Here is a 14,653-nt window from a genome sequence, read left to right as displayed (position 1 = left end):
TATCCAAAGGGTCCGACCCATTGTATAGACCTACTGCTTGTGTACATAGATGGCCATAAAAAGGGGCCCCAGTGTGTAAACAGGGACAATAAAGCCATTCTTTGCATTACCTGGCCAATCAAAGATTGACAACAGGGGTTCCTGTGACTGTTTAAAGCTAACTGGGCTGAGGAATCATTGATAACAGCAGCAGACTCTTTGCTCTGTGGCCTGTATGTCTGGATCCTTCTCTTATAACGTCTATTGGCCAGTATAATGACAGTTATATCTTATCCACCTTGTCCTCTTCATCACCGATTGATCCCCTCATCATCATCTAGGGCACATGCCCAGGGGCCGACCTCCAGGAGGCCCCCATCGATATTGTTCTGTTTGAGTCACCCAGATAGCATAAGAATACAGCATAAGCCATGGCAAAATGTGTAGAATTGCAGGGAATTTGCTTTGAAACAAACATTTTCCCTCAGTCCCAAGGCAAAACGAGTACAATTGCTGTAAATTAAATTATCAAAATCTTCTCTCCGCCATCAAGATGTGGGCCTCTAAAAACGTTTTGCCCAGGGCCCCAGATTTGGTTAGTCCGGCACGGTCATCACAATCATCACCACCATCATCAAACTAATAACTCTTATGGGATTATTTCTAAATTTGAAGTATCAACCACATCTGATGTGATCTTGCTCTAGCAATTTCAGTCATTCACTCAATGTTTAAACCCAATTGTTGCTTATTTCACCTTATTGCTTCCATCTACTGTTCAGAATAAAGAACTGTTGCCTACCTAAATCACTCAAACCTTTCATATTTGTAATCTTTTCCCCCTTCCCCCAAAAATTCACGAATTGTCAGGGACGAAAGTAGATCTCATTCATACAAATAAATAAATAGACTTGGCTTATGACGAATGCCTTTGCTTTGATACACTAACTCAGTTTGTTTCCCCAGCTCATACACACAAAACAGGAGAAATCATGACTCGTGAGAGCTTTTTCAGAGGGTTTCCTTCATTTTTATTTCAAATTTGATGAATTACTTACAAAATACTCAGTGCAGTGCAGAAACCAAGTGTCTTTAGGATGAACTGAGATGACGCTGAAAAAGGTTGAATGCCCCAGCAACTTCAACAATTCAGAAACAGAAAAACACACCAAGTGCTTAAGTTATTTTCTTTCATAAATTAAAAATGATATTTATTTTGTGACAATTTACAAACTTCATCTACAACAAAGGATTTTCTCCTCAAAACAGATTACAGTACAAACATTTGCTTTTTAGAGATGCTACACACCATTCTGTACCCTTGAAATCATTCAAAGTGAATCACGGACTGACTTTTTTTTTTTTTTTTTTCTCATTTAGCAGACGCTCTTATCCAGAGCGATTTACAGGAGCAATTAGGGTTAAGTGCCTTGCTCAAGGGCACATCGACAGATTTTTCACCTAGTCGGCTCGGGGATTAGAACCAGCGACCTTTCGGTTACTGGCACAACGCTCTTACCCACTAAGCTACCTGCCGCCCCGGTTCAAACAGGAATCATCTGTTAACGAGTACATTGTCTCTTGATCCTCAAAGACAATGTACAGAATGTGGATGGCTCCAACAACAAAATACGAGCATTGCACCCTATGCAAGTTAGTTACGGTACATAGAATATCGAGCGATGACTTTGCCACTAGTTTGACGCTGGGAATGCATTTGAAAGTGTAGGACTGGGGTTGCAGTATAAGGGAAGTATAAGGGAGAGAGATTCATTGTTGAATAGGGTTCATGGACAATCACTCTGCTTTGGTGCGCTTTACTGCCCCAGGGAGTTTATCTTGAAGCCTGAAAAGGAAATGGGAAAAAAATTAATAATACTGCACTAGAACTAGGTTGGTGTGGCTGGCCTTACACCTTTATATACTGATACATTAGATGTCATATTGTATCTGGAAAGACAAATCCTTTTAGTGGTTCCACCAAGACAGTTGATCATGAAGGTACTGATGTCGTGTTCCTTCATGCCATGACACCAAAGGTAAATGTCCACTTCTATTGCCGAAAAACAGAAAATTGTGTGATCTATGATTTCACCTCATCTACACATTGATGATTAGAAAAAGAATGCCCTTACTTTGCAAGTGTGACTTCAACTCTGGTGCGAATCAGTTCAATGTATTTATCGATCTGAGTCTAAAAGAGAACAATTGTTAACCAACAAGCACACAGATTTATAACAAACACTAGTAATTGTATGCCAAATAAAAACAAATGCTTCCATTCACACTTACTTTATTTTTCTCATAAACCAGAGGCGTGCTGAAGAAGATGATATCAGCTGTCAATGAGAAACAGAGTGGACGCCGGTCAAGTATGTCGTTTCTAAGGAGGTTTCCAGATACACTACATTTTACATTTTAGTCATTTAGCAGACGCTCTTATCCAGAGCGACTTACAGTTAGTGAGTGCATACATTTTCATACTGGCCCCCCGTGGGAAACGAACCCACAACCCTGGCGTTGCAAGCGCCATGCTCTACCAACTGACCTACAGAGGACATGGCCAAAGGTATGTGGACACCTGCTCGTCAAACATCTCATTCCAAAATCATGGCCATTAATATGGAGTTGGTCCCCCCTTTGCTGCTATAACAGCCTCCACACTTCTGGGAAGGCTTTCCACTAGATGTTTCCACTTCACAATAACAGCACTTACAGTTGACCGGGGCAGCTCTAGCAGGGCAGAAATTTGAGGAACTGACTTGTTGGAAAGGTGGCATCCTATGACGGTGCCACCTTGAAAGTCACTGAGCTCTTCAGAACAGGCCATTCTACTGCCAATGTTTGTCTATGGAGATCGCATGGCTGTGTGCTCGATTTTATACACTTGTCAGCAACGGGTGTGGCTGAAATAGCCAAATCCACTCATTTGAAGGGGTGTCCACATACTGTATGTAGTGTATAAATGTAGTGTAGCATCGGACACACCTCTAACATGCTAGTTTAACACAAAGCTATTCATTGAATACTATCGACCCGTTTAAAGAGCTATTTATTACAGCAGTATTGCACAGGATCTCTCAAGGCAACTTAAACCATGTCTACTATGGATCATTCAGACCATTCCCCCCTCCACCACTCTTTAGTGTAAACGTAAGTCTGATTGTTTCAATTCATAATACTTTATCTATCCCATAAGGCTCAATTATTTAGGCAGATATGTAAAAACAACAACACCTGTAGTTGAATTAAAAAGCATGACGATAAAAGTCTAGGTTCCTAGAGAATACTAAAAACAAATTATCATTAATATGAATATAAAGTGTCTAAGTGAATGTTTTGTGACATTAGGCAAAAATCAATGACTGGACAGTGTCTTACCCAGTATCAGGATGGTGATGCCATTAAAGACAGCTCCCACATAGGTCATCAGCCACATGAAACCAGCCAGCTGCAACAGAGATGGACCAGCACATTTCAGACCACCACCACACTATATGGCTAAATGGCATGACAAGCATAAGGACTGCAATTTCCTTGGCCACTATAGATTCATTGTATTATCATCGAAATTGTTACCAACTCATTCTAACATTTTGTGTGTCTGAAGAAAATGAAAATATAATGAGCATCCCATAATATGTAGCCTATATAAGAACATATTGTTAAGATACCACATACACTGGCCGCCTTCAGCTGTGTAATCCAATCCTTTCTTCATCTGATAAACCCTTAATCCCTAATTTGAACATCGGCCTGGTATTTCTCGCTCTGCCAGTCCTCATCACATGACAGCTTTTCAGGCTTTCTTAGCCAGCCGTTTCAATGCATGATAGAGTAGACTTCAGAGTTGTGAAAACATATCTCCAAAGGCACAGAAGGTGGCCACAGTGTATATGGACCAAGACTTAAGACAACTCTTAAGGCATGCAAAATATTTTTTTACAAATTGAAAACAATTCTAAGCACTACTTTCAGCAGAGTTTTTCTACAGTCAAAATAAATGCTAAGAAAGAGAGTATTCCCATTCAGTCCAGTAGATGGAACTAGACTGACAGACTCACAAGTCACAAAACTACTCTCCTCGCTATACAGACAGAAGTCTATATCAAGCCCTGCTAGAATTAATCGGTTAGATCCAATTGAAGCTACAATATGTAACTTTTAGGCAACCTGACCAAATTCCATATGTCAGCTTAGAACCCCCCACTTTAAGAATTGTAAAAAACAGTTGTCAAACTGGTTTACAGACACCCAGCCTAAAACCCCAAAGAGCAAGCAATGCAGAAGCATGGCTAGGAAAAGGCACAAACCTAGAGAGGAACCAGACTCCAAGGGGTGCCCAGTCCTCTTCTGGCTGTACCGGGTAGAGATTTAAGAGTACATTTGGCCATTAAGGCCAGATCGTTTTTTTCAAGAGAGTTCTTAAGTGAGTACCTTAAGTGAGTCCACCAGGTCCTCCACCAGCAGCAGGTGTCTGGCCTGTTTGACGGCATGATTCACATAGGTCAGACACACATCCACATATTTACGGAAAGTCTCAGGCTGAACAGTCAGGTCCTTCTCCATCAGAACCCTGAGGGAGACAAAGATTTACCATCATCACCTAACAAACAAAACTAAGCTTAAACTACAACGACTCAAATCAGACAATGACTCCAAGGGGTAAAGTTCAATGTGCCTTGTGTATTACTACGTATATATCCTGAGCTGTCATACTTGAAGGGGTGGCCCTCGTCAGACTTCTGCACTGCCTGAATGACAGACTTGTAGACGCGGAAGGTGATTGTGACACAGAGCAGTGCCAGCAGCAGGTAGGAGACCACACTGATGACGCTGAAGGTAGCCAGGGACACAAGGACCAGCAGGGACATGCCAAAGGCCACCGCAGACTTCTTTGGGTCCCGCCAGTACACCATCTTCATCACTGGAGGAAGGACGAGGGACAAACAGGATCGAGCAGGATTAATTATCAAGCCAAACCTGACTGTCAGACGATCACAGATCTCATTTATAAAATGGTCATTTCCATCTAAAAAGGACCCTGAGCACCAACATGTGAAGTTCATAGGAGAATGTTAAATTGAAAGCTAAGAGTCAATTTTTTTATTTTTTATTAAATACATTTCAACCATTTTCCATCCTAAAAATTAGGAATAAGGTTTTGATTTCTGGTCAAACAAACCGAACAGGGGTCTTAAGACGGGTGTACACTACAACAATTTGGCCCCGATTTAGCTGTCCCAAGTTTGAGATCGGAAACAAAATCCCCATGTCGTTACCTACTTGGGGCATGCGGCCGTCACAGACGCATTTTTTATGTGAGCGGGTCAGAGACGCAATCTGAGGGCTACCGATCTCGTCTTTCAGCAGTCCCGATATTTTCAAACATGTTTGATTTTATCGGCACAAAATCTGCAATGCTCTTGTAGTGTGAGATGTGCAACGGCAAGTTTTGAGAACGGTGATTAGCAATAGCCAATGAGAGCTCGCCAGAGAAGAAGCCAATGAGATGATAACGTTGTTTCGCATCACCCAGGATGTGTAGAACCTCGAGCAGGAGCGTTGACTACTACTAGTTTACGTTTGTACTTGCCTTTAACCAAAAGCCAGTGTTAAATCGTTACAGCTCTGAAGTTCACAAGCAATTTAATTCAATTGAAAATGTTGGCTAGATATTTCAACTCTGTATGGCAAGCGTGAATGTCTGACTGAAAACGTTTATGAGCCTGCTTTATGCCACAGCCCGTTGTAGCTACGTTAAATCTAATCACATCACAGTTTCCGCGAGTCAGCGTGGTATCGACAATCATCACGACCAAGTGAAGAATCTTGTAATGTGTGACCCCCGTCTGTGCCCCGTCGTTTAGTGTGCTCACCACTACGTTGGCGAGAAAATAAAAACTACAGGAAAGATGGTTGTTTAATGTGAGAGGCTCAGCGATGTTAGGATTTTGAAAGTCTTGTAGTGTCCACCCAGCTTTAAAAAACATCTACCAGAAAAAGTCTTAAAAAGGTATTAGAAATAGATCAAAACACAATGTTGAAGTAAACACCCCTGCCAACTAATATCAACATCTATTTAGTTTGAGAAATGGTTATGCCTTCTGTAAGTTTAAGAAACATTGCCTTGTGCCTTGAAATTCCGTTACCAAAAACCCACATATCATCAAGATATTTTCTAATTTCTCTCCCTCATGAGGAGGGAGGATAATGAAAGTTCATAGAAGTACCAAGTGAAGGTAGACCTATCAATTAGTAATGGTGTTTTTACTGATATCAATTTTGTTTAGGAATGATTCAGTGATTAAAACTCTGAATTCCGTTACCAAATCGGTAACGGAATTTCAGAAAGATTGATAACGGAATTTCAGCAATTTCATTGGTTACAATGGGAAATCATAGTAGTCACAAAGCACAGTTGTGTTGACAAGTTTGGACAGTACAATACAGAAAAGTAGCATATCGTTCAAGTACAGTAAAGAAAAGTAGAGTATAGTTCAGTGCATTAAAACAGTAGAGCACACTATAAGTTACTGTACTCTACTGTGCTGTACTTTGATGTCCAAACTTGTGAAACATAGACGTCTATGATTGGTTCAGATTTGGTCCGGACCAACCAAATGTGGTCTTGTTTGGGGGAAGAGCTCCTTAAAATAATAGCTAGCCAGTGTGTAGAATAATACCCAAACGCAAAGGAGGATATTGCATATACCTTTGTGTACCTATTTAGGATACGTCACCATGAAGAGAACGACATTCATATCCATAATTATGCATTTCTGTGTAGTACAGATCAGGGACCCATGATGAAATTCCGTTTCCGGGTGTAAATCCACTTCACTTACTGTAGCTCAATAAGCAAAATAGATGTTTTCAAAGTCAATGTGTCATGTCATAGCTGACACCCCATTATTTTACCAGACATTGTTGAATCTTAATAATAATAATAATAATAATAATAATATGAGAATCTTAATTCCGAGTAGACATTTAACCGTTTTGGGAAAACGTGGCCATAAACTAAGGGAGATTTTTGTAAAATGTTAGTGTAAATTGTTTTTAAAAACTCCTTGTGCAGAGTGTTGTATGGTTTGTTAAACATTTTAATTAATTATCTGTTTTTTTGGCATACATTTTAAGTGAAAAATCTGAGTCTCAGACCAATTCCGTTACCATGGAATTTTCCAAACCCTAATACTGAAGGGTAGTTTTGATGAGAGAAACCTGTGAGCACAAAGTTACAAATGTGTCCCATATGACCTTAGGTTTGACCCCATGACTGCAATCTTTGCAAAATGCAATACCACCAGTTCATTCTAGCTGAATGAGTCATGGCTGTAAGGATTATTCATGTTACAACACACAGGTATTAGTCTCAGATCACATCAAATACAATTTTTCAGGGTTACAAATCATGAAATGGAAGGTACATGCAACACCTTTAAACGCTTGAGAAACTGGGACAATCGACAGCGGTCCATTATTTGGTCATATCATGCTATTCACTATTCCACCAAGGCATCAGTCCACAATCACCACTGAAAAATAGTTGCTTAGGCCTATTGAGCTGGTGTTTTAAGTCTGTTTTTATGTGGTGAAGCCAGAAAAATGTCTGCACTGCATGGACAATAAAGGTTTTCTAATTCTAGTGGCAACTGGTTATCATTATCCTGAAAAATTCGTCATCCAGTCAATTGTCTTATATCTAGCAACTCAAATTCAGTGGGACTTTCATTTAATTCATAGTAGCCCTCATAGTAGTCAATCATCCATTCCCAATGGGATGTAGGCTCTAGCCTGCAGGCTTTTTGTAGTCTGGTGTCAAGTTGTTAAATATGGAGTCCCTCACCTGTGAAATATGGAGTCCCTCACCTGTGAATGTGATGCCAGTTCGGGAAGGACTAGGCTACATCAATTACATATTTCACCTACACTTAATAAGTGGTGATCTTGTACACAACTAAAAGGTGGCTGGTATAACATAACTGTGGCATAAAAACCAGAACAGGGCATGCATCCTTATTTACTAGAGGAAATCACTGACCTGACAAGGTTGGTTTTAGTTCATGAAAGCAAAAGGATGGTAACCATGCATTTGCTTATCCAACGTTAGGCAGGGTGGTTATTAGAAGCATTTGAATAGGGGCATGTGCTCTCCCCAATCTAGTTAAGCATCTCTCATGTATCCATAGGAGTATGACTCCTGGATGAGGCGCCAGTATAACGTTAGTCAGTAGTCTTTTAGCTAATTAGCTAACGTTACAGCAATATTTTATTTGCATAAGCTTGCAGCTTTAGCCTCAGTAAGTAGCTAGTGTATTAGTTAGCTTGCAACACATTGGAAATACAATAGTTACCTTACATAGCTAATAACACTGGTCAGAGATCAGCTGAGTGAACAAACGACCTTTTGTTGTCTAACGTTAGGTACTCGAATATCCAAAGGCTTTGTCTGGTCTTAAACGGTCCAAGAATTTATAGTATGGGCATTTCGCAACATTGCTAACCAAAAGAGAGAGGGGGTTAGCTATAACTAGCTAGTTATTAGTGTCTTCAACATTTATATTCTGTTGTGAAATTACTAACGTTAGCTAGCTAAGTCAGCCAGCTAGCTGTCAGACGCGCCGTTGCTCAAAGTAAATCATCCCACACGTCAATTGTTCGAACGTGCATCGATGTATACTAGGGTGGTTGTACTGAGCTCGAACTAAGTCAAAATGTTTGCATTCGCATTCAACACAAAAACGCTTTAAAAATGTTAATTTCCTACCGTAATATGAGGATTCTTTTGTCGATGAAGCGTTCAGCGAGGACGAAATCTGGGCAGACTGTGTAGTCGGATCTGCCATTTTTGTGATGATTTCTAACGAGACAACCAAAATATGATTAATAATAAGTATGTTCTGGTCAAAATCCTCAAAAATATATATGTTTTATGGACGACGGATGGTGCTCAGTTGACTCCCCAAACACGTTGGTCGCTTTGTAAATGGTATTTCTGACCACAGTATTCTGCCACAAGCACAAATGATGAGGTCACGTCCGTATGTTAATAACAAAACCTTCAAAATAAAAGGCCACATTTGAAAACGGCAATGTGGATTAAAACCTAAATCTAAATATATTGAATTTTAAGCAATGGCCACTTGTATTGTGCCAACAAGAAACGCCAATAAGTACTTTTTGAAAACAAATACAAAATATGTTTAAAATTATACTTTTTTTGACCAATAATGAAAAAATACAATTTGGACACTGGTATGTTGAGAACATTGGGCTGTAGAGAGAACACTTTTCTACATGGGCGCAACTTTGGTTTTAGAAGTGGGGGGGACATAACTTTGTGGGGGTCTGAGGGTCCTCCCATTTTTAGGGGCATCTAAAAGCTCATTTCATGAATTTCTACACAACCTAATATGACCAGTGGCGATTTTAGCATGTAAATCTTGATGGGGCAAACAAAACAAAATAATGTGGGATGCATGCCAGCAAAACCACTACACAACACAACACAACACTAAACAATTCATGAATTGCACTATAACGGTGACAAACAGTGCCCACAAACTGTTAGGGCCTACATAAAGCTGTCCCAACAGCAGAGTCCCAACAGCAGTCCCAACACCTTACCACCACTACACATGGCTATCAGCGTAGCCTTGTCTGGCAGCGAAACAGTTCATTCAGCCTCATTTACTGCCTTTAAAAGAATCATAGCTGATATGGCTGACTTGCTTAAACAAATTGGGTTTCTACTGACAATTGAGATGTACAAACTATGGCATAAGGGGACGACAAGCAGATAAGAGGCAATCCGTAATTTCGAGTAAGACATTCATGAGTGAGCTAGGACGGACATAGTCAATTTAACTATTTGTTCAGCACTTTTGAAATGTACAGCAACAGAATTCAGAACATGGGCCGTTCTTACAGTTTTCTCCCTGTACACCAAGTCAGAACCGTAGGATAAATAAAGGGGGCATTAAGCAGACAACGAAAGCTCTTACAATATTAAATGATTACATTTCTCTAAAACAGGTTATAGGCTACATGTGCACCACCAACTCAGAACAGTACGTGAAATTAAGAGGGGAAAATAAAACAAATTATTAGGGTGAGGAACATGGTCTACTAACAGTTTACTACACAACATACACTTAGTATTACTTTCTTAGCTACAGTATACATATCTTCCTGGCATATTACATAATTTACGCAGCAGCATACAATACATTTTTGGACTCACCTTGTTGTGCTGTGTTCACTTGAACAGGAAGGTGGCGCGGCGGTCCTTCGTGGTCCTTTTGTCATCAAACTTTGTCATCAAAGTCTGGCATTCTCTGGATTTATGGTGCTTTCAAGACAACTGGGAACTCTGAAAAAAACAAGGTCGAATCATGATGACATCAGTGATCTTCAGGTCATAGCTCTAGAAAGAGGCCCAAGTTCCGGATTTACAATTCCGAGTTGGATGACCGTTCAAAACGTATTTTCCCAGTCGGAGCTAATTCTTCCTTAGTTCCCAGTTGTCTTGAACTCACTGAAGTCAGATTTCACAGTTCCGAGTTAACAGTTGTTTTGAGCGCAGCACAAATCATGCTTCATTGACAGCATTGCCAATGTTGAATGTTTATCATTTTAACATTGGCAATGCTGTCAAAGAGACCCAATAGCAGGCTAGTGATTGCTTTGAAATGCTTGCAGTTAGCCACTGATTCCCTCCAAACCACTCATTGTTGAATTTGCGATTTCCAACTTGTTGTGTAATGTTTATGTCCAATGGCCGATGAGCACCAATACGTTTTATCTATAATTTCGCTTCATTATTTCTCTTCATATGACAAGGATTAAAAAGGATTTGCCAGTAGATTGTCGACTTGATTCATGATGATGACTGCTAGCTAAGATTTTGAAAGTATGATGTTGACATGATCAGTCCAATTAAATCTACTGTAGATCTAACATGATTTGACGTAATTCTATCTGTGGCCAATGAGCTTGAGCCTTCTTGGATGGGCACTTCTAACGTAACTCTATGGCAGCACCCAAGGGGCTTGAATTTTCGACCTCTACCCTTAGACTTGGCGGTGACGTAGTGTCCCCATGAGTGACAGAACACTGAGCCAATCACGGCGCAACTAGAGAACATTACCAACACCTACACTCCGTATTTTCCGCTGGCTGACCACCACAGAAAGCACTGAGCTAGGCTGAAACACCTGCATTTTGGAGATGCCTTACTCAAGAAAGCAGAAAAGCGGCTTTATTAACTAAATTACTATATTATAAAAAAAATTACATTGTTTGCAAACTGATATGTGACACGTATTGATGCCCCACCTGCCCGGAATGACGGGTTGGCACTGAATGTGACCCATGGCCCTTCAAGCCATCTCTATTTAGAATAACAAAAAGTAAGCAAAAATGCCCACAGTCATCAAGGTAGGTAAGAGAACATTATTAAATATGTTTAAGTGATTGATAAGACTGAACTACATCAATGATAATTCAGTAATCAATATTGTGTTGCACCTTTAACCAATAGCCTAACAAATGAACAACTCTTACAAATAAAGTACGAAGACGTAACTTTTGATTGTCTTTATTAAGACATCTTCTATTTTCAAATTTCAGCCAGACCGCCCAGCCAGCCCGAGCCACCTGCACGCCCGACCCCCACCAGTCTAGTCAATAAATCAACTCTCTCCCCAACAACTTCCTTCCCATCTTTAAAAATTTTTTTTGAGGGAAAGGTTTGGAAATCAAAAGTTTAATAAAAACACATACACCTCCTACACATTAACACACAGAAACAGTACATCCTCCATATAATTAATATCATAGACCTAATAGTACTGTAGAGGTATTTTTACTTGCACACAATATAGCTGGGTCACCACGTCCTGCCCCTAGCGGTCCAGGGCCATGCAACACCCCAACCCAACACCCTACTCAGCTTTAGGATCTTAGTGAATCATTCATTATTGGTTTCAGGTGTGTTAGGCCAAGGCCAGAGTGACAACCAACAGTATGTCAGACCCCCAGAGCCAGGACTGAGCAGCCCAGCAGCTAGGGAATGCTTAAATAGGTATCTCCCCTGACGTGGGCATGTTTTCAATACAGACTCCTTTTGTCGTACTGTATTCCATAAAAGGCATTCAGACCATATGAAAGTTGCACAGTATACCCTTAATCTTGTAATAAATCAAATCTAGTGATACATAACTTGACATTTCTGCCATCCATTGTGACATTGTGGGAGGATAACCAACCTTCCAATTAATGGCAATGCATTTCTTAGCCGCTATAAATGCTAGGTTACACAGTTTCTTCTGATAACAGTTTCCATTATCAACATTTCCAACCAAATAAAACAGGGAGAATCTGTAGACATGCTGAGATAAAAGAACATACTCTTTGCCAGAATTCAGCCAGCTTTCACAAGACCATAACATATGCAAATATGTCCCGTATTGTGTTTTACACCTCCAGCAGAATAATGACATTTCTGAGTGCATGATATTCAGTTTAACTGGCATATAGTGTGTTCTATGGATGGTCTTAAACTGCAGTATTTTATGTCTGAGATTATATGAACATGACTAGGCATTCTAACATATAATACTTGACCAAAAGTATGTGGACACCTGCTCGTCGAACATCTCATTCCAAAATCATGGGCATTAATATGGAGTTGGTCCCACTTTGCTGCTATAACAGCCTCCACTCTTCTGGGAAGGCTTTCCACTGGATGTTGGAACATTGCTGCGGGGAGTTGGAAGCACAAAATCATCTACAATGTAATTGTATGCTGTAGCGTTAAGATTTCCCTTCACTGGAACTAAGTGGCCTAGCGCGAACCATGAAAAACAGCCCCAGACCATTATTCCTCCTCCACCAAACTTTACAGTTGGCACTATGCATTCGGGCAGGTAGCGTTCTCCTAGCATCCGCCAAACCCAGATTCGTCTGTCGGACTGCCAGATGGTGAAGCGTGATTCATCACTCCAGAGAACGCATTTCCACTGCTCCAGAGTCCAATGGCAGCGAGCTTTACACCACTCCAGCCGATGCTTGGAATTGCACATGGTGATCTTAGCCTTGTGTACGGCTGCTCAGCCATGGAAACCCATTTCATGAAGCTCCCGACGAATAGTTATTGTGTTGACGTTGCTTCCAGAGGCAGTTTGGAACTCGGTAGTGAGTGTTGCAACCGAGGACAGACATTGTGTATCACAGTGCAATTATAAAACTGGGGGGGGGGGGGACAAAATTGTAATTTCAGAATGTGGGGGCGTGGGGGTCATATCCCCCCCGTCCCCAGTGAAAGTTGCGCCCCTGCTTTTCTACCTGTCTCAACTAAAGTGGAGTGGGAAATACTCAGTAGTGTCTTTACTAACCAAATATTATGAGTTTTGGAGTTTGGAGGAGGACTGTGTTGCTGGCTTTTCACTCCGCCTCCCTCATATCCCCAATATAATGCACTGTCATAGACTGTACATGGTATACATATTGGCTTGTAAAGAGAAAACGTTTCTACCTGTCTCAGCTAAAGTGGGATTGGTATTACTCAGCAGGGTCTCTACTAACCAAATATGTGTAGTTTTGGAGGAGCACTATGTCGTATATATCCAGCAGCACTTCGTTCTCCGCCCCCTCCATAGCTCCCAATGCAATACACTGTAATAGACTGTACATGGAATACATTTTGGCAAAAAAAAGTTGCAGTATATTGCATTGGGGGCTATGGAGTGATGCTGTATATGTACGGCATAGTCCCCCTCCAAAATTACACATATTTGGTTAGTAGAGACTCTACTGAGTAATTCCCATTGCCACTTCATTTTAGCTGAGACATGTAGAAAAGTTATCTCCACAAGCCAATATGTATACCATGTACATTCTATTACAGTGTATTGCATTGGGGGCTATGGAGGGGGTGGAAAAGGAAGTGCTGCTGGATATGTATGACACAGTCCCCCTCTAAAACGACACATATTTGGTTAGTAGAGACCCTACAGAGTATTTCTCACCCCAGTTTATATGAGACAGGTAGTAATGTTTTTTTCTCCACATCCCAATAAGTATCCCATATACAGTGTATTGCATTGCAGTGAATGGAGTGGGCGGAGTAAGGAGTCACCAGCACTCTGTATCAAACCCGTTGCCCAGCACAAGAGACCAATTAAAATTGTACATATTGAGTAAACCATTAACATTTATTTGCATTTTATTACAATTGTATTTCTTTAAATATAGCCTACACAATGGCTTTCAACATACCAGTATTTATGTTAACTTTCAAAAGAAGTGCTGGTATACACTACCGTTCAAAAGTTTGGGGTCACTTAGAAATGTCCTTGTTCTCGAAAGAAAAGCAAATTTTTTGTCCATTAAAATAACATCAAATTGATCAGAAATACAGTGTAGACATTGTTAATGTTGTAAATGGCTATTGTAGCTGGAAACGGCTCATTTTTTATGGAATATCTACATAGGCGTACAGAGGCCCATTATCAGCAACCATCAGTCCTGTGTTCCAATGGCATGTTATGTTTGCTAATCCAAGTTTATCATTTTAAAAGGCTAATTGATCATTAGAAAACCCTTTTGCAATTATGTTAGCACAGCTGAAAAATTGCTGATGCAACAGATACTCAACTAGTCTCAA

At 40.4% G+C, this 14,653-nt stretch overlaps 1 protein-coding gene across 1 annotated transcript; it reads right to left on the bottom strand.

Moving 5' to 3' along the window:
* Positions 1–992: 992 nt before the first annotated feature.
* LOC311143019 (reticulon-3-B-like) lies at positions 993–8,988 on the bottom strand. Its single transcript, XM_084178814.1, has 7 exons — positions 8,753–8,988; positions 4,699–4,906; positions 4,417–4,555; positions 3,361–3,430; positions 2,272–2,318; positions 2,115–2,173; positions 993–1,825 (listed from the first exon to the last, which is right to left on the bottom strand). The coding sequence occupies exons 1-7, from the start codon at positions 8,829–8,831 to the stop codon at positions 1,777–1,779; spliced, it is 651 nt and encodes a 216-aa protein (XP_084034940.1). The 5' UTR covers positions 8,832–8,988; the 3' UTR covers positions 993–1,776.
* Positions 8,989–14,653: the final 5,665 nt, after the last annotated feature.

The sequence above is a fragment of the Coregonus lavaretus genome (assembly GCF_964263955.1).
Source record: "Coregonus lavaretus genome assembly, chromosome: 15".
Lineage (NCBI taxonomy): Eukaryota > Metazoa > Chordata > Actinopteri > Salmoniformes > Salmonidae > Coregonus > Coregonus lavaretus.
Note: the sequence above shows the minus strand (reverse complement) of the source record. Positions and strands in the feature narration are given on the sequence as shown.

Coding starts and splice junctions, on each gene's coding strand:
- LOC311143019 (XM_084178814.1), bottom strand. CDS start 8,831: ATGGCAGATCCGACTACACAGTCTGCCCAGATTTCGTCCTCGCTGAAC. Junction 4,556..4,698: donor GACGAGGGCCACCCCTTCAA/GTATGACAGCTC, acceptor TGTCTCCCTCAG/GGTTCTGATGGAGAAGGACC. Junction 2,319..3,360: donor CATCACCATCCTGATACTGG/GTAAGACACTGT, acceptor TCTCATTGACAG/CTGATATCATCTTCTTCAGC.